Source organism: Passer montanus, unplaced genomic scaffold, assembly GCF_014805655.1.
Source record: "Passer montanus isolate IOZ18808 unplaced genomic scaffold, ASM1480565v1 scaffold114, whole genome shotgun sequence".
NCBI lineage: Eukaryota > Metazoa > Chordata > Aves > Passeriformes > Passeridae > Passer > Passer montanus.
The window spans coordinates 216916-237352 of NW_024358058.1; the positions used below are offsets into that span (position 1 = coordinate 216916).

Consider the following 20437-nt stretch of genomic DNA (forward strand, 5'->3'; position numbering starts at 1 on the left):
TGCAGGATCAGGAGGGACCAGAGCAGAAGCCGTGCTTCAAACAGGGAATTGATGGGAAATGCTGAGAGCATCTTGTCCCTCTTCTGAAGCATTTTGGACTACCTGGTTGAGGTATGTGCCTGGAGCCTGTAACCTGCTTCTGCCACCTGCTCTTGCCTTTATAGAGGACACTTTATGAGGAGGCTGTGGCAGTGTGAATTGTTTTGCTGGCAGCAGCAGTTTTGTTCCTGAAGGTTGTCAAGAACACATGGCAAGTTGTATTGGTTATTTTGGCCACAGCATTGTTCTCCCACACATAGCCTTTCCTGGGTCAGCTCCAAAATGGCTGGGAACTTAGAGTAAATTTCATTTTAGTGAATCTGGCTTCCAGGAGCTCTGAAAATAGGGACCAGGTGTTGTGTGTAATGTAGTGCCTGTGTGAACTTGGGTGCATCTGGATTTTAATCCGGGCCTCACAGAGCTGTCTATAAAGTTGTGCTCCTCACAACCTAATTTCTTTCTAATGCTATAAAACTTGCTTGTAAAACTGCACAATTCAAAAACAAATCCTTATTTAGACTGTGAGGAGTAGAATTTGCTTGCCATCAGCCTCAGCAGAGTCTTGAACTGTCCTTTTAGGTGGGAGAAAGGTTGCTGGCGTTGATGCCAATAGTGTGCTGCACTATTTTTGCACTCTAAGTATAGCATCAGAAACAGACCTGCTGGGGCTCTCTGGGGTGGATTCTGGGCTCTCAGTGCTGGGAGATCTGCCTGAAGCCGTGGGTCAAGTGTGTAAACTCTGGAAAGGGGCATGTTCCCAACATTTCCTGCTCAGGTCGTTGGTTGTGAGCTGTGTGGCTCTCCTTTTCTGCAGTACAGACTTTGAGGTTATATTTGGGAGTCAAGTACCTGAAAAGAAGAATATGAAAATTACAAGGGACAGACATTTTAGCAGGGCCTTATGTGACAGGACAAGGGGTAATGGTTTAAGCTAAAAGAAAGGCGATCCAGACTAGAAATAAGGAAGGAAGTTTTTATGATGGCACGGTGAGACACTGGCACAGCTTCTGTTTTCTGAGCTCTGCCAAGAACTGGGAGTGAGTCTTGCTGGTATGGGCTTTTTGGGTAAGGGACTCTACTTCAAGGTCCCTATGCAAGTCTCTTCACTTAATAGCTTTGGAAAAATTCACTGTGGCATTAGCTGTTGCTTGTCCCACATCTGTGTTTATTTAGTGCTTTCAGATTGAGGATGACTGAACATGTGAAGCCATCTGGGTTTGAATAGGGGCTCACTCCTTCCTCTTCTCTCTTACTAAAGTATGAAGTTAGATATGTAATAAAAACTGTAATCACTTTGGTATTTGGTTAAGCTTGAACTAATGAAAGATGGGGTAATGATTGCTTATTTCCAAATGGGTTCAATGTTTTCTACAACTTCTTTATTTACTCAGTGCTTAGGAATCTTTTGGTTGTTTCTCCTGTTTTTTCTTTTTAGCCCAGGCTTTTTGCTTGGCTAATGGCTCCCCTTATTTGTTGTGGCCTTACCTGGTAAAAGTAGATGCCAGTCAAATCTCTGTTTTTTAGGTTATACAGCTGTTCTGCTAATGCTGTTCATAAAGTAGCAGAAAAGACAGAAGAGCAAAGCAGGAGAGTAGAAAACATTCTATTTTTAGGACAAGATTGGCTTATCTCATATTTATCCTAGCTAGGGGGGTAGTGTTTCCAGAGATGGGAAGGGCTGCATAAGACTGAGTTAAAATTAACTGCCTGGCAGTCTACAAGCATGGAGCCTGCACAAGAGCCACAGGAGCTGGGACCTCAGACAGAAATGATTGCAGACACAATTCTTGAGGTTGGAGAGAGACTCTTCCAGGTCAGCCGTAGGGTGCTTTCAGTACACAGTCGATATTTTGAAGCCATGTTTTTTGGAGGAGCAAGAGAGAGCTCTGAACAGCACATAGTGATCAAAGGGATCGATGCAGTGCCATTTCAGGCACTACTTGAGTTCACTCGCACAGCCCAAGTGCTCATAGGTCAAGAAAATGTGACCAGCTTACTGGAAACAGCTGATTTTTTTCAGTTTGACAGGGTGAAACTGTTGTGTGAGAAATTTCTGGAGCGAGAACTGCATGTTTCAAACTGTCTGGGCCTGATGACCTACTCACAGCAATTTGCCTTTACAGAGTTGTATGTGTCTGCTATGAATGTGGCTCTCACTCACTGGGGGGATGTGATATGCCAGGAAGAATTTAAGGCATTACCCAAGGAAATGCTGGTGCAACTCCTGAAGAGTGATGACCTCTTCATTTCAAGAGAGGATGTGGTTTTTGACAGTATTATGATATGGATAATGGAGGACCCAGCAACAAGAGAGGAAGAATTTCTGGATTTGGTGGGCGAAGTCAGGGTCACTTTTCTGAGTTTGTCCTTCCTGGATATCTTGGTGAAACGCAGCAAGCGTGCTGGAGAGACAGATATCTTTTCCAGGCTAATAAAGAAGTTAGACAGCTGTCCCCCACCCAGCTGGCAAAATCCAAAACTGTGTCCTTATGCTGGACGGAGCTATGACACCTTATATGTCCTGGGAGGAAAGCATGACAAGGAACAGCAAGAATTATTTCTCTTTCAACCTAAAACAGGGACCTGGCAGGCTTGTTCTCCACTGCAGCGCAGGAACCTCACCCAGTATGCAGTGGCAGCAGTAGGTAACTTACAGAAAAGGGAGACTGAGCAGATGCAAACAGAACTTGAGGCTAAGTCCCAAATGCCGGGAGTCAAACTGTTGTTGTAAAACGGTTGTGCTCAGCATTGCTAAAACCTCATTCATATTGGTGTTCATATTTGTTCAAAGAATGGTTTTGTCTTCCTTAGTCCTGGGAGAATGCTAGACAACAGTATTCTCCTATAGCAGAAACTATGTAGTCTACCAAGCTCTACCTTGGCTTTATCAGGAATTAGTCTAAGGACTTGGCTTTAAGCAGTGTATTTTTTGGCCTTCTTTTTTGTAGTGATCTAGACATATGACAGGCAACTTCTGATTTATAGTTGCCATTACATTAAAGTTATCCATAGATGTTGGGAAACCTTCATGCTTGGAGACTTTCAAGCCAGCTCAATACTATGGCTTCCTGTATTACTGTTGGTAATAATCCCATTTCTGGTAGGAGTTTGGAAGTGAGATCCCTGAGGTTCTTTCCAAGCAGTGTTTCCATGATTCTGTTCAAAAATGGGAACAGGCTTGGAAAGACTGGCTGCATACTGTAGGCCTAATGTATCTGTGTGGATGAGAAATTAAATACTGCAAACTGATTGATAGAGCAGTGATTTTCTCTCCTCATCTTGCACCTTATCAGTACAGCCCGGGGTGAAATGAGAGCCCCAGGTATTTGGAGCAATTTTTAGCCTTCATGTGACTAGTATTTTCTTTGCTGTGTTTCCAGGGAGCTTCCTTTTTGTGACAGGAGGATATTTCCGGGATGAATTTGTGTGGTACAGTGTGGACTGGGTACTCATCTACAACTGCTTGGACAATTGCTGGCTGGAAGGGCCAGCCATGAAGAAGTCCCGTAATAGCCACTGCGCAGTAGGAGTAGGGCTCTACTTGTATGTTCTCGGAGGGAGCACAGATGAAGGGATAATCCCAGCAGTGGAGCGCATGGCTTTGATGGAGTCAGAGTGGGAAAGCATGAGTCCTATGGCTCAGCCTGTGGAGAGAGGTGACGCGGTCAGTGTGGGAACCAGGATCTATGTGGTCTGTGGCCTGGATGAGAATGGACACGTGTATGATGGAGTGCAAAGGCTGAACACAGAGACAGACAGCTGGGATGTCATCTCGTTCTCCCCTCTTCCAAGGTAAGGAATAATCTGGGACCTGGCAGAACATGAAGGATTCTAGTGTTGGTCCTGCTCCAAGAAGAGGTTATAGTGTAGAAATCCATAAGTCCTGTCCCTGCAACACTTCTGTGATTCTCTGTTTAAACAGGACTTCTGATTTGAGGACTAAGGTCACCCTGAATATTTCAGGGGCCAGATCTTTTTGTTGATTCTGATCAAGGGTTTCTTCTCTCTCAGGTATGACCTCTGCATCACATCCCTGAATGGGGCTCTGTACACTGTAGGAGGGGAAGCTTTTCGATTTGATGTAGAGACAGATGAATGGACCCAGGTGAATGAGGAATGCTTGACCAAGAAGTTCTTCATGGGATGCAGCACCGTGAATGGACAAATTTATCTCCTTGGACAGAGGAAGGGAAACGGTGCTCTCCCCATTGTAGTCCTCTTTGATCCCTACACTGATGTGTGCCAAGTCATAGATAACAAACTCCCTTGCCCCCTTCCTGTTCATGGCTGTGTCTCTGTGCGAAGATTTGATACATGGGCATAAGAGTGGAAGATCATGTGCTTTACAGCTGAAGGGAGTTAGATTGCATCAACTTTGGCCTGTGACATTTTAAAAATTTTGCTTCTTTGTAATTTTACCTTTTTTTTCTACTTGACAAATGAACTTGAAGCAAAAGCCAGTGCAAACTTTGTCTGCACAAAGGCTGCAGGTCATTATTGAAAATAGTGGTTGGTATTGTTATGGTATATAAACTCCTTAGGGTTGATGCTCAGTAAAGGGCTGTTCTGACCTTTAACCTCTGTGTCTCTCTGTCCTTTGAACAGCTGGAAAATCACTGCCTCATTGTTAGACAATATCATAGGATTTAAATAATCAAATGGGTGTCAAGGGAATCTTCAGCAGGATTATAAACCCATAGTACTGTAGACAGAGCAAAACCCAAACAGCAATTGCTGTCAAGCCATCCTTAATATCAGCAGCATTTTAGCCTGAAATAAGCAAGTTTCACAGGTTAATTATGGCTAAAATTATCTTTATTCAAGGCTGAAGAGCACCACAGAAAGAGGGAGACTGTTCTGGATTTATGGATTCAGGTATGTGATGATAAACATTTGCACAATTAGTCTTAAGAATCTGGCTTCAGTTTCCTTAGTCGTCTTTGCGTTCACAGCTGCAGAGACTCAGAATAAAAATGCCCATCCCAAAGCACTAAAATGAGGGTGCAAGGAGCAGGGTCCTGCACATGGCTGTAATTAAAGACTGTTTATGAGGAAGAGCATTTCCTGGGCAGAACTATGGCCTTACAGTGGTACGGATTGATATCCAAGGGCACTCAGGCCTCCCAAGTGTGGAGAGGGAGGGAGTGACTGCCCTGCTGGTGCAAAGGAAGCGAGCTGGGAGGCTGCACTGCAAGCACTGGTGTCATCTGTGCTGTCAGTCTGTTCTCTGCTGTGACATAGCAAGAGAGCTCCTGAGCTGAATGATTAACATCTCCACAGAAGGGGAGAGGCCTTAAAAATGGAGAGGTGTTGGTGAAAAGCAACCCTGCCACTATGACAGCTCTGTCAGGACAGCAGGCCTGCAGACCTGGAGCCCTCTAGGTTTGGTTTGGCTTCCTCTCCTTGCCAGCTCCCCCCCAGAGCAGGGGGTCCCATGATGGGGCTGCAGCAGCCAAGCCTGGGCCTGTTCTCTGGGTCCAGAGACCAGCCAGTTGTGCCCTGGAGACTGTATAAGTCGTTTGAATTATGAAATTCTCATGTATCTTTTGGGGCTTTAACAGAAAGCATCGTACTTGAAGGGACAAGGTACATTAATTCATGGGCGAATCCTTACACAGGGATCCCAGTGAAGGGTCTTTCACCTCACCAAAGGGCAGCTAGTGGGGCTGAGGTGACATCCTGCTCAAGGCTGATGTTCCATAGAGAGAGGGTGGCTGCCTGCCTTCCAGCATTGCAGCCTGGAGACCCAAATTCCAGAGACTTTCAAGGGAAAGTTGGTTCAACGTTTGAGTTACATGATGTCAGGCTGCCAGAAAGGTTCAAAGATTTTCCTACTGACATATGATCTGCTAGAGTAAAAAGATTTCATGCAAAATGTACATAAAACAGACCTTTTTTTGGTGTAATTAATTTTTTACATTTACTTAAAATTTTTTGTTATACTATAAATTCTGAAAATTAGAACTTATGCAAGAAATTACAAGGTGAAGCATCATCCAACTCCTAAACTATCCTGGTAAAATGATAGAATTGTAATGCTCCTATTTTTCCAATTTTAAAAATGAAATCTCAACAAAATTAATACATCCATATAGACAGCTTCCATTTAGTATGTATAATTTTTGGTGGAAAAGTGTGCATTTGGAAGAATTTTGTTCCTTTCAATTTTAGGAGACTTTTCCCTGAGTGGACATTCAGTAAGCAAAATCTTTTAGACATTAGAGCTATTTTGAATAATTCATACAGCAAATACAGGTTGTATCATTTGGCCAGGCCTTAGCTGCAGAAATGGTTTATCCCAGAGCCTGACCATTTTATGCTTCCCAAGTGAAAACTTATTTGCTATTTAAACCAGTGCCTGTCACATGCAACTCCTTTCATGGGATGGCTGGCAATGAATGCCACTGTCTTTTGAAAGTGCAAATTGGTTAAATCTTCCCCAGTTTTAGTTTATTATCTCATGAACCTTTTGGGAAGGCTTTGAGATAATCACAGACAGAAGTCATAACTGCAGCAGCTTATTCCATCCCTCTTCTCTTTATACAGTGGGTCTTTGTCTGGTATACCCTTTTCTTCCTGGATGAATGATTATAGAGTTGTAGTAAAAGAATAATGCTAACAAAATAATTCTAGGAAACAACTCCTGAAGTGACTTAACTGCCTATAGATGTGATGAAATCACCACCTAGGCCTCAGGCACACTGCAGTGAAGCCCTGTCCAGCCTCTCCCCCAACTCCTGTTCAGCCTTCCTGCATTCCAAAGACTGACTGGATCCTGGTGTTTTGCAGCAAGCCCTGTGTTATTCTTTGTTTTTTGCCAGATCCTCTCCTTGCTCTTGTCACTCTCTTTGGTGTCACTTCTGGCATCTTGTCTATTCTGAAGAAAAGAAAGTTTAAATTGTATTTGAAAAGACTAGTCCTCTATTCATTCACAGTTCTCGGGGCTTAACCTGGCAGCTAAAATAAAAATAAGAGGGTGATCATGTTGTTAAATCCAGTGCCTCAATTGTCCCTGCATTGGGAGATTGACTCAAGCTGACAGATGTTAACGCTAACCCAATTTTTCTCACCCTGGTAATGTGTCTTGTAATATGATTTCCTGAAAATAAGTTACTCTACATATAGTTGTTCAGCATATTTTTCTATGCAATTTATTACTGTTGAAGCTGTGAAAGCCAGCACAGATTTGTCCAGCAAGCATATGCACTGCACTCCTTATTTTGCTATTGTCTACAATCTCAATGAGCGTGTCTGTCTTAGGTTGCAATGTAAGATGTAACCAAAAGTACTTGTTCTATCACCATCTTCATAAACTGTTAAAAACAGGCAGGGTGGTGTTCTTGACCTCTCCCATGACTCAGCCCTGATAACACCCTCCTGGGGATATCCTCTGCCAATGAGTCATCAAGTCTCACTGCATGACTCATAAATAACATCATCTCACTGTGAAATGCTCCACCCATGGGGAGGAACCAAGCATTCCTACCCGGCTATAATCTGAGTTTGGAACACAATGAGGAGCCTCACCTACTGGATTCTAAGAGGAGAAGAGCTACATAACCTCCCTGGACCTTCAAAGGAAGACCAGACCTTTCTACAGGATCACTTCAACAGAATCACATCTATCACTAAAAGAGGACTGCAGCCACTGTTTAATTGGACTGCTACCACCACCCTGACCAACAGTGTGTCAGCTTGTATCCTGACTGTCAGTTTAAGCAAGTGTTTTCTACATTTATTTAAATTTTCCCATTAAATTGTAGTTCTGACTTGGAGGCTCCCACAGGCTTGTTTTCAAACTAGTAGAGTATCCTCCGTAATTTCCTCAGAAAAACTGCTTTTTCTTGTAATTTAGCTTTGTTGAAGGGATAACTCAAGAAAGTTGAAGGTATAGTGCCAACATGGTGGAGAGGGTTTTTCTGACCACAGGTCCTCAAAGCTTTCACAAATCTTCTCAGATGCTCCCACAATGTCATCTCCCTCTGTTAGCAAGGCAGGCTAAGGAACTGCCCTCTCTGATGACATTTGTCCCAGTGATCCCTGTACAAACTCTGGCATGCACCAAAAGCCTGTGGAAGGCACACAAAACTCAGAGATGCAAATACACAGTGTGCTATCTACCAGGCTTACCTAGTTGCTCCTTCCTTTACTGCTCTTTGGACATACCAACAGGTTCCAGTTCTCTGAAACGACATATTGAGAAGCCATTAGGCAGTGAGGAGTAAGGTTTGTGGATGGTTCCCATGTCACTAGAACACAGCTGCAAGCTAGAAGTGAGCTCCTGCTCTGGTCTTTGTGAGATACAGAAAATGTGTAACAACTGCAGGATCACCAGGAAAGCATTTATGAGACAGCTTATGGGGAATAATGAAACTTCTGTAATGAAGTAATAATATACACTGTGGGAAAGAGAGGGAGAGGCAAATCAGAAGAGACAAGACTAAAGCAAGTTAAGTATCTTCAGACTTACAAGGATCAGGTGTCTTTCTGCAGAATGACTTGGCTGATGTGCTCCTAGGGCAGAGCTGAGCTGAGCCAGTGTAGCCATGATATTCTATGAAAAATCCTTTCCTAGGATTTTTCCTGTCCTGAGGAGCTGAGAGCCTCAGGAAAGAAATGTAAACAATAACTATCTGCTGCTGTGGAATGCAACAGGTGCATCTTCCATTGGTCCATGTCGACTGTTTTCAATTAGTGACCAATCACAGCCACCTGTGCCAAGGCTGTGAGCAGTCACAGGATTTTGTTATTCATTCCTATTCTATTCTTGTCTTGGTAGCCTTCTGATTTTTCTTTCTCTGTTCTTTTAGTATAGTTTTAATGTAGTATCTTACTATAATATATAACATAATAAATCAGCCTTCTGATCAAAATGGAGTCAAGCCTCGTGTCCTCACACAAGGGGTCTCAGCCGAGACAAGAAGCCAGGATGGCAACACCAGGTGCCGCTGTGCCCAGCTCTCACAAAGCAAGTCCCAGAGGATCTGCAGAAGCTCTGTATTAAAATTACCAACAATGCAATAGGCTTTGCAGACAGGTCAGTTATCAGAATCCTGCAATGCTCCTTTAGAAGAGACAGGAGCTGGCAACATTTCTCCTAAAATAAGTCTTAAGAGGAACAATGGACAAAAGTGAAACCATAAGGGGACCTCACTTATATACAAATATAATGGCTTTTTAAAATGAAGTTAGGGAAGAGTTAATTTGTTGTTATTTTAACAAAAGTCACAGAAAGTCTGTATCCTCAGTGATGAGAACAGAAAGGACAGCACTAGTTTGGAAATGGAAAGCAGACAGGACAGAGAGCAGTTCAGCACAGGAGAGAAATGATGAGTTGCTAGTATGTGTCTTCCTCCCCAAATTACCTATGACATGAATATATTGTATGCTGGGAAACCTTGTTGGACAGAGCATGTATTTGCTCTGCATTTGTTTTCCTCAACCTCTGCTGCTTGCTGTTGGTGCTGAGATGTGCTGATCTCAGTGGACCCTTAGCTGATCCAGGACACCTGTTACCTTCTTTGTCCTTACATTATGGCAGGTTGGGATTCTGGGACTTCGCACATAGTAGTGGAGACAACTGAAGTAGTGCTTTCCTGTTCTCAGGAAAGTTGTCTGTGGCAATGTGGTTTTTTCTGTTTTATTGGTATGCTTGCTGTTCGATTTGTGATTTTGTAATTTTCTTATGTTGTCCTTTCCCTGCCTTTAGAGTGGCACAGGTTTCCCATTTTGTAGCTTATGTTTTTAAAATTAGACTTGCTTTTTTATTGTTATTTAGTTTATTTAAGTGTTGGTTTTTCTGTTTGTTACCTTATCGTAGGTTAAGAAGGAAGTGAGTCTTTTGGGAGGTTGTGGTCAAACCAATCAGTGCTTGGATTTGAATATTGGCACCTGGTTTGGCCACTGAAGGTGTGGACCACCTCTGAGACCACAGGGGGTTAAAAGCAAGAACTCCCAGGAGAACTCTCTCTTGGTCCCTGTCAGTGAAGGAGCTCAGAGCTCCCCTGCCCAGCCGGGGCTGGCTGGGGGAGGGAAGCCATGCGCCCGGGTGAGGTAGGCTGGAGCCTCGGGCAGAGCAGGGGGGTGAAGGCCTGGCAAGATGGAAGGGTGGAGGAGCCCTGAGAAACATCGGGGCCCCCTCCTACCCCCTGGGAGATAGAAAGAGAGAGAGCCAGTGCCTGTGCTGCCTTGGAATTCGATATCATAGACTGGCAGCACGGCCGGCCTGAAGGAGAAGTGGGGGATGTGGCAAGAGAAGGTGCCCGGCAGCTGTGGGAGTTCTGGGCAGACAGAGGCGAAGATTTTAACCCCTTTGTAGAATAATGGAAACCTCACAAATACTGATCCTCCTGAATCTGTATGAGGAGAGAGAGATGAAGCAGGAGGAAATGAGCAAGTGTGATGAAAGTTGATGCACATGAGAAATGTCAGAAGAGCTGAGAACAATCCTAGGTGGGAGGAGATGATGGAGTGGCCTTGGGCTGGACTCTTTCTTGTATGGCCATGGACAGACCCATGTTCTTCCTGTGACCCAGACACTGCTTTTATGGGGAGGCAATGCCTTGGAGCCAAGAGAGTGTGGTGAAGCAGTGGTGTGAACAGAGACGGCTGAGGAGGGTGTGGGATGCCCTGTGTCTTCTGTGGAGGGAAAGATCTCTGTTCACGAGGCCCCTCGGCCCCAGGGGGTAAATTTGGGGGGGACTGGTGTCCTGAAGTTGAGAGACTGCTGCTTTTGGAACTGGGTGGAGCATCCTTAAACAGGGAACCCTAAAAGCAATCCAGGCCAATGTGCAGTGGTGAAAGCACTGGACATGGGGGGAAGAAGTCACGAGGGCAAATGTTCTCCAGGCAGTGCCACGAGTGACACGGAAGCACAGAAGGTTTCAATTGTGTTTCCGGGGGAAGCCTATGGTGCAAGGGGAGACTCCTCTCTCCCTGATGGACTTGAGGGTTGATTATTTGAGGGGTGATGATGGACTGAAAGTTGATTATGTGAGAGATAGTGACGGGGTGGAAATCCATGGTCTTATTTCATTCTGTGGAGAAAATTGAGGGGGGGGGGAGGAATGTATTTGGAGGGTTTTCATTCTTAGCTTTGTGTGTGTTCCTTTTTAGACATTGTCATTAATAAAGTGTTGTGTTTTTCCCTCCATCCCCAAGTGGGAGCCTGCTTTGTTCTGTTTTCAGGTCACATCTCACAGTAACCATTTTGGACCTTTCATGGGGGCCCTGGCATTGTGCCAGGTTCAAACCATGACAGATAACAATGAGGTGGTGAAAACCCTAGATAGCATAAAGATGATAAAGTACTGTGCAGAAGTCTGGCCAAAGGAAAGTATAGTGGAAGGACCTGTCTACTGGCCCTGGTATGGCAAGAGGGAAAAGTGGTTATTTGTAGCTTTGACTAGACATGTTAACACCTGAGGGGAACCTTGTAATGAGGAAATCCAATACGCTAAATGTTGGCTAGAGAAAGAGGAACAAGATGAAGAAGCAAGAGTGTATAAGATGACACGGGAAACAGATAAAAAGGAGGGTAAATTACCAGAGAGGAGGTGGGATTGTTTAGATTTCCTTCCTCCACCTGTCCCTCTGATCCCTTACCCTACCTCCTCCTACTCCATCTATTGACCACCTCCCTCCTCCTCCTCCTCCTGTACTGTCTTCTCAGTACAACATCCTGAATGGATTCCAGTTTCGACTCTATAAGTGTTTCACAGTCACCTCAACCCTTTACTTCAAGTTGTCCAGCACCTGCTACCCCTTCATCATCTGTATCATCAAATAACACCAAGCTTCTAGTGTCATAACTCCAACTGCTGTAAGTATTCCTACCCCTATCCTGGCTCCTAAAGCAGCGGTCCGGGTCAGGGTTGCTGGCTGTATTCTCTCTCTCCCAGCAGCAGCAGGTCGGGTCAGGGTTGCTGGCTGTATTCTCTCTCCCAGCAACGGGCCGGGGCTGCTGGCTTTGGCGCTGCACCGGGCGGGATGCAGGACTGGCCGGGGACCCGAGGGGAAACGCCGGCAAAAGAACCGGGGAGCAGCGAAAAGTAGCGGCTTTTAAGCCAAAGAGAGCGGGAAATGGAGGGGCGGGGGGAAGGGTCATGAGCTAAAAGCGGGAAAGACAAACCAATAGTAAAGAAGAATAACCTTGACTGACAGGGAACTTTCCAGACTCAGGGCATAAATTATTCTGCCATGGCTAGACAACCCAAAACCTAGATCAAACATCTTCCAGCTGCCACTCCAACCAGTCAAGGGACCAAACATACTCAAAACTCATTGCAACAGGAGCTTCAAAACTCCTACTAACACTCACTGCCACAGGCTCCTGCTGCAGACAGTGGTCAGGTACCCTGGACACAGAGTCAATGGACACTCAGACACTTGCAGACTGGTTTTGTGGCATCCTATGGACTGCTCAGAGGCACAGGAAGGAGGGCCAGCATACACTCTAACACAGAGGAATGCTCTGTGTCCTGTTGCCTCAGCAAAATTAATTATTGCTTATTTAGCCATTGTTACTGTTGTCTCCACCTCACCTTTGCTTTGGTGCCATTGTGTTTGTGAAGAAAGAGCATTGACTTGGCAGAGGCAGCAAGCCTTGAGTGTGTGCTGGAGCAGCTCTGGGAGCCTTGTGCTGTGCCCTGGGCCAGGTGTGGGACCATTCTGCCAGTGCTGGGGCTCTACATCCAGCACAGAATATGGCACTGGCAGCATCTTCCTGCTGGCTGACCCTGGCTGCTGGTGGGGACACACAGGCCCTCTTCTGCCAGAGCTCCTTCCCCTCACAGAGCCCTGACTCTCTCCTTGGGCAGGGCACTGGGAGTGAGCGACAAGTGAAGGCCCAAAGTTCAGACTGGTGCCACACTGGAAAGCTTCTACACTCTGCTGGGCAGAACCCCAAAGAAGGTGTCTCCTGTGTCCCATTGTCCCAAAAGCCCAGGCAAGCAACACCTTCTCTTTATCCCCAGGCCAGGCCAACCAGCCTCACAAGCAAGGCAGTTACTCTTAGCCACCCTTCTAGGGAAGAGATGCATAAGTAGATATTGCAGCAGCTTCCAACATGTTCAGCAGCTGCAATCCCAGCACCTCCTGACCTGCTGCATGTCAAACACAGCAGCTGCTGTGAGAGCTGCTGGCTCTGGCAGGAAGGCAGCCACCATTCCTTTGGGTAGAGTCTATTAAGGTTGCTTATTTTTGGCAGAACTCCAAGTCCTTCAGAATCACAGAATCATTTAAGTTGGAAAAGCTCTCTGAGATCATGAAGTCCAACCATTCTCCCAGCACTGCCAAGGCCACCAGCATGTCCCCATGTACCACATCTACTCATGTTTTAAATCTTTTCAAGAATGGGGACTCCACCACTGTCCTGGGCAGCCTGTGCCAAGGCTTGAAATTTTTCCAATCTAAAACTCCCCTGGCACAACTAGGGGCCATTTCATCTTGTTCTGCCAGAGTTGTGGTGAGCAAAAGGTTCCCCCTGAGCCTCTTTCTCTCCAGGCTGAGCTCCCCCAGCCCCCTCAGCTGCTCCTTATCAGCCTTGTGCTCCAGACCCTTCCCCAGCTCTGTTCCTTTCTCTGGACATGCTCCAGCCCTTCAGTGACTTTCTTGTCATGGGGGGCCAAAAACTGACCCCAGGATTTGAGGTGGGGCCTCACAGGTGCCTGACACAGAGGGGAGGTCACTGCCCTGGTCCTGCGGGCCACACTGTGGCTGGTACAGGCCAGGTGCCATTGGCCTTCTTGGCCACCTGGGCACACCTGGACTCAGGTTCAGCTGCTATTGACAGCACCCCCAGGCCCTTCACCACTGGCAGCTTTCCAGCCACTCTGCCCCAAACCTGGATTGTCCCCTGGGGTTCTTGTGACCCAAGGGCAAGGCCTGGCCCTTTGCCTGGTTGGCCTTGGCCCATTGATCCAGCCTGTCAAATTGCCTCTGCAGAGCATTCCTGCCCTCCAGCAAATCAGCATCCCACCCACCCAGCTTGGTGTCATCTGTGAAATGACTGAGGATGTCCTTGATCCCCTTGTCCAGATCATTGATGAAAATATTAAATGTGACTGGCCCCAAAACTGAGCCCTGGGGGAAACCATTGGTCACCAGTCTCCAGTTGGATTTAGCTTAATCCACCACCAGTCTCTGGGCCTGGATCATGACTCACACTGATGCATGGATTTTAAAAATAATTTACTATAATCACTACGAAGTTTTGTCAGATTAATTATAAAATGCTCATGAGCTCATTTTTGCATTAATTTTAATCACAGTTTATAAACCTTAAGTCTTGTAATGTTATTTGGAATTTATGCAGAAAATGAGAATGAGGGAATTGATGCCTTCAAGTTTGTGACTGCCACTTCAACAGCTGAATGGTTTACTGACATTATGGAGTGAACCATGTGTCTGTTTCTTTATCTTTACAAGTTGAAACATCTTTTATCTTCAGGTTTTCCATCGGTAGCTGAGCCAAAATAGTATCAGAGATGAAAAATATGTATTTAACTTTTATAGCCAGATATTACATCCCATTGTGTACAGCTGGCAAAATTTAACCAGGGAGAGGCTGTGCTTATTTCTGAACCTGCATTTAGATATGTCTGAATTGGAGTTTTAAAATGGTCAAAACAATCTGGGAGTTCACAAATGCAAACAGAATTGATACAATTCTTTTTCAAAGAAAGGTGTACTTTGGGCAAAGGCAGACAGGCAGAAGCAGGCCCTGGGAGCAGAGCTCCTCTTCCCTCACAGGGAATGACAGCTTCCAAAGGGCTCAGTCCTTCCTCCCTGCTCTGTTTTCCAGGAGGAGCTGGTTGCACTAGCCAAGCAAAGTGACCTGCCCGTCAGAAAGGAGGAGACCTGGGTCAGGCACTGGTGGGCCCAGGACCACCCCAGGCTGATGAAGAAGTTCTGTGACGCCAGGTAGCTGGGTTAGCTTTTGGTGATGGAGACCTCCGACAGGTTTGCACATCATCAGTACCCTCTGTCCTGTCCTTACCCCAAACACACTCCCAGGGAGCTGCTGTGGCTGCGAGCAGAGCCTCTGTCCCATGAGGTTAGGTCCCCTTACTGCACACAGAGCCACGCTGCAGCACAGCTAGCTCCCACCCTCCCTTCCCACTTTTACCTTTGAAAAGTTAAATTTGCCTCAACAGACTCTACTGGCCTTGATGGAGAACAGGTTTAAATCTCAGATACTCAGAGGGATTTTGAACACCAAAGGCGCTTGTAAAATGTGTTAAACTTATTTTCAAAGATGATCTTGATACAAAAGTAAAATTTTAAGATATTGTCAGCATGGATGGTTGCGCAGAAAATGAATCCATGAAGTGCAGTTAGGAGGCAGTGCAAGCCATGAAAGAGGGAGGTTAAAACTGAACAACACAAGAAAGCAACAAAATCTTCACAGCTTTCCTTTTCCCTAAGTTGTTTTACTCTCTTATATTAAATCTTGCTGCATATCTTAGTAATACACTGAGTCAGGGTGAAGAGAATAGTCACCAAGTGTCTTGATCAAGAGAATCAAGTTATCTCTGGTTCTCACATTGAAGTTTAATGCTATATGTACATAAAGACCCGCCTCTCTTAGTAGTAAGAGATCTACACCTCTTCCCCCTCTGGAAAAAAAAAAAAATTATTCAGTGCTCGAATCATGTTATTATGTTCTAAAAAATATATTCTCACCTGAAAGCTTGTGCAGTATTTCCTACTGCAGCATTTCTGAAGAAAGTAATAAATCCCCCAGTATTCCTGTGCCATCACTGAAAAAATTTGGTGTGACAGGGGTTTTAGTAGGAGTTTTGAAGCTCCTGCTGTAATGAGTTTGGGCATGTTTGGTCCCTTGACTGTTTAGTTGGGGTGGCAGTTGGAAGATGTTTGATCTAGGTTTTGGGCTGTCTAGCCATGGCAGTTAGAATAATTTATGCCCTGAGTCTGGAAAGTTCCCTGTCAGTCAAGGTTATTCTTCTTTACTATTGGTTTGTCTTTCCCGCTTTTAGCTCATGACCCTTCCCCCCGCCCCTCCATTTCCCGCTCTCTTTGGCTTAAAAGCCGCTACTTTTCGCTGCTCACGGCGTCACCTGTCTCGCCTCGGCGCTGCTCCGCGGCGGGAAACAACAACTGATCTTACGCCGTGCCGCCCCGGCTCCGCAGATTGCGCGGGAGATTAATAAAGGCAACTCGGAAAATGACACGCAAAAGACCCTTTCTTCCCCTTCACTTCTATCTTTAGACGCCAGATCCACGTTTGGTGGGATCGGCGCCAGTGGCTGAGCCGCGTTTGCTCCCTGCCCGCGGCGGAGCCGGACCGCGGACAGCCAAAGGATTTGGGTCGCGCCGGGCACCGGCCTCCCTGCTCCGAGCGGGGCGCAGCGTCAGCCTGGCGCCCAGCCGTGGGGGCACAGACCCCACGGGAAGAACTGTCTCCAGGCTGCGTGGAGCCCCTGTGAAGTGAAGCTCGTGGACCGGCAAGCGCCGCCGGCGAATTCGCACACTTTCTGCTTGTTGCGGCTCCCGGTGGGCGGGAAAACCAACCCCTTCCGTTCCAGACGTGAGAGGAGCTTTCCGCTAGATCGAGGACCACCTCCGAGATTTTCGGTCCGAAGAATTTTCGGTTTCGTGAGCACACCAGTGGCCGGGACGGACCCGACTGGGGTACCCTGAAGTTGGGTGGGGGCGACTCCCGGGGATTAGGGGAGGGAGTGCGCAACGTTCAAACACACCCCCCACCCCTGCCGGTATTCTTGGGTGTTTTTCCCTTTAGTTTTCATTTTACCTTGGAGGTGGGTGGGGAAAACCTAGCAAATAGTCACAATGGGTGCGGGACTGTCTGCTAGGGAGAAGGAAGCTTATAACCAAGTTGTGGATTCCTTACTGGAGGGAGGGTTTTGTTTATCTAAGGGAAAAGTTAAGAGATTTGTTAAATGGATTTTCTTTAATTTTCCAACTACTACCCTTGATGAAGTAAAAACATTAAGATTTTGGGATAAGATCAGAATTAAACTTGGAGAAGATGCAATGAAAGATGGTGAATCAAAAATTGATTTTGATCATCTCTTTATAAAATTGAAAGCTGTCACGTTACAAATTGAAAAGAAAGTGAAAGATAATCCAAATAAATCTTCCCCAGTTCCTTCTAAAACCCCTACTGCCTGCGACCGTGGCACAGCATCAGGAGCCAAGGACAGAATATGTGGAAATATGCTGGTTCCTGCAGGAAACCCCAGCAAAGCTCTAGTGGGAGGCATTGCATCCTAAATCATGTTGTTTCAAGGAAGCCAGGCAGGTGCAACTTGCCTTCCCTTCTTTGAGGGACACTGGAATTAACTCTGGCTTTTCCTACAGTCCTCATCTGCCACATCTTTTTACGTGGCTGTCCACTGCAGGCAGGAGCCAGCACTCAGGGCAGATGGGTCAGTGCTGCCTGGTTCCTCCAGGAGAGACCCTCTGTCCCAGCTTAGGGCAGGTTGGCTGACCACAGGTTTGATACTTCATGTCCTCCCCTTTTCCCCCCTGGAGTCCTGCTTTGCCTGGTGGGAAACATGCTGGCAATTCTGCCCACAGGGGCACACAGCCGTGCTTTACCTGACTGGCTTCCAATTTTCCAAGCATTAGGGCTGATTAGCACCTCCCCATGTGTCAGTCCTTGTTCCTGGAAAGGGGGCTCAAAGCCCTGTCTGAACCTATCTCATGGGATGAGCAATGTGGATCTGCCTCATTTCCACACACAAGTTCTGGGAAGATGCTAGCCAGTCCTCAGGCTCCCTGGGGGTGACATGCCTGCAGCTGGGACACTGGAGTGTATCATCACCCCTGACAGAACTGGGGTTCTCTGGTGTCAAGAGGAGAAAGTGAGGCAGAGCTGGGCAAAGAGTGGTGTGAGCAAAGAGGTCCCACAGCAGCTCTAAGAGCTCTGGGGTAGGGAGCTCACATAGCACCTTCAGGAGCATCCTCAGGCTGAACCCTGGCTCAGCTAGGGGCTTCCAGCACTAACATACCCAGTAAATCCCTTATCTGTGCTGCAAGCTGCCTTATCTGTCTTGGACTGTCTCCAGAGAGACCCACCCACAGCTAAGGTGTGACTGAGAGATGGACTTGTCTTTTCACACCTACAGGTACAGGAGAGAGGCAGGGCAGGGTAAAGAGCTGCCATACCGTACAAATACCATATGGTATGAAAAGCAGAGAGATTCATTATTCTTGGGGACAATCCCATGTACACTTCGTAGTGGTCAGGAGGCAGGTAAGGATTATTCTGCAGCAGCCCTGCAAAACACTGGTGGCAACCAGCACAGGAGAAACCAGGGGTGCTGCACTCACCTTTCAAAGATGCCTTGGACAAAGATCAGTAACAGGGTACCAGGAATGTAAAGCAGGAGGTGCCAAGGCTGTGGGTACTGTATGTCTGCAGACTCCTTCAAGTCTTCCCATATAGCTGCTGGTGGCAGCCAGTATTCATGGTGCCAGAACCCCTCTGACACTCCCATTCTGAGATGGTGGGCACAGAAACCAGAGGCTGCCTGCAGCAAGCAGGTTTTAGTCAGGCATAAAGCTCACTGCCAAATCAGGATTCCCAGCTCAACAACTCATCACTCACTGTCCCCCCGCTCTTGCTCAATCCCATGAGTATGTCACACTAGTTGAAATACCATCACTTGTTTTGACCTGCCTGTGAGCTTGGAGGTCGGGTGAGATGTGCGAGTACACAAAGTAGTTTAGAGGGTGTCAAAGGAGGTGGCTGATTTCAGTTTCACTCTGTTTCACATATAACACCTACCTAGTGACACTATGAGCAGGGTCATCTCTCTTGCCCCCTCTTTGTATCAGGCTTTTCCTTCTCAGGCTGCATAGCCCTCATCTCTTAATCAGCTCTGACACCCAGCAGAGGGTGTGGATGGAGGTCCCAGGGGAGACTGTCTACATCCATTAAAATCTTCTGGCATCTTCAAGGCCCCAGCAGTCCCAGTTTTGGTTCCTTCATTTTGGCCAGCAACATCCCATATCCTGTTTGCATTTTGAATCATTGTGTACTGAGCACAAAACTGAGGCACTGCTCCCCAGAGCAGTTCTGGAGTGCTCACACACAGACCAGCACTTCAGGGTGCCCTCTCTCCTGCACCACCTTCCTCTGTTCCACTCAGCTTCACCCGTGTTCTGTCAGTCTCTCAGTGCTGTGAACTGCAGCAGACAACCTGCAACACCATCGTTGAAATAAATGGGCAGGAGATTTTTCTCCTTTTTTAATGCCTTTATTAAGAAGAATCAGCTCAGGTGGGGAGAAATCGACGGGTTGCGCCCACGCCGCCGTTGCTCCCAGGCGTGGCACGGAGAAGGAGGGTGATGCAGCTGTGTCCGCTGGTCTGCAGGCAGAGCTGGGGATTCTGTCCTCACGGGAGAGTCGCAGATTCCTCACTTGTTTGTCTAACACCCCGGGGTGTCTCTTTAATCAGTATCTTTTTAGGTTAGGGTGAGAAACAAAAAGGGTCTAAGCAGGTACGGGACTATGCTCCCATCCTTAGACGTCACTTAAGTCACTTGTTGGCTCATGATTTTAAGGGTTTTTCTTGTAAAAACTGTAAAAATTCTGGGCGCAATGCATTTCTCATCTGCATACTGGCTCTGATGTCACTGCCCATTCTCTTTACCTTGGAGGGTCTGTCCTGGTGTCTTCTTGGCAAGTGGCCAGCATCAGGGGGACAATGGTTAATCACCAGCCATTAACAGGTAATTGAAGAGCTTTTCTTCGGCAGCGAAACCAAAGAGGTCTGACTTGTTTTTTAACTCTGAAACTCAAAAAAAATTACAACTTTCTATTCATAACAATCATGAAAAAACCTTCATTATCAGCTGATTTTGCTCTCTGCCTTTCCCTCCCCCTTTTTGGGGGCACCCATAACAATACACAGCTGCAAACAATCAGTGTTGGTCTCTCATAGTCAGCTCAGGTGGGTTCCTTTAGGCTGGATGAGGGACCTTTCTGAATGCCTTTGTAAAGCTGAGCAGGGTGCAGGTTCTCTCCACTATACGTGCTCACCAGTTTTTTGAGGTAACTCCAGCACAGTGAGACAACTTCCCCACAAACCCCTCTCCTATGGGGACTCTTTCCTGTTATGTTCATATTTGTTTCCAAAAATTCTGTCACATATAATACTTTCTACTGCTCTGACCAGTCTGCATGTCAGAATACAGAAGGCTGTAGTTTCTTACATTCCTACCTGGAACCTTCTTAAATTTTTCTGATAATAAGATGATTTGAAACAAAGAACAGCATTCCACAGTTGGTAGTTGAACTCCTCTAAGAACAAATTTCCTCCTGCCAGTGGGTTTGAAGGTTTGCTGTTACTCAGTTAATCTGTGTGCTAGGTTATTGGTTTTTACCAATATTACTGAACGGGACTGC

The 20437-nt window shown here is 46.4% G+C and overlaps 1 protein-coding gene across 1 annotated transcript; it reads left to right on the plus strand.

Moving 5' to 3' along the window:
* The first annotated feature begins 24 nt into the window (after positions 1 to 24).
* Positions 25 to 8432, plus strand: LOC120496354 (kelch-like protein 24). Its single transcript, XM_039696712.1, has 3 exons — positions 25 to 2684; positions 3420 to 3831; positions 4051 to 8432. The coding sequence occupies exons 1-3, from the start codon at positions 1763 to 1765 to the stop codon at positions 4361 to 4363; spliced, it is 1647 nt and encodes a 548-aa protein (XP_039552646.1). The 5' UTR covers positions 25 to 1762; the 3' UTR covers positions 4364 to 8432.
* Positions 8433 to 20437: the final 12005 nt, after the last annotated feature.

Excerpts from the sequence above, each read along its gene's own strand:
- LOC120496354 (XM_039696712.1), top strand. The coding sequence starts at position 1,763 with ATGGAGCCTGCACAAGAGCCACAGGAGCTGGGACCTCAGACAGAAATG. Across the intron at positions 2,685-3,419 it reads GTATGCAGTGGCAGCAGTAG|GGAGCTTCCTTTTTGTGACA; the intron begins GTAACTTACAGA and ends CTGTGTTTCCAG. Across the intron at positions 3,832-4,050 it reads TCGTTCTCCCCTCTTCCAAG|GTATGACCTCTGCATCACAT; the intron begins GTAAGGAATAAT and ends CTTCTCTCTCAG.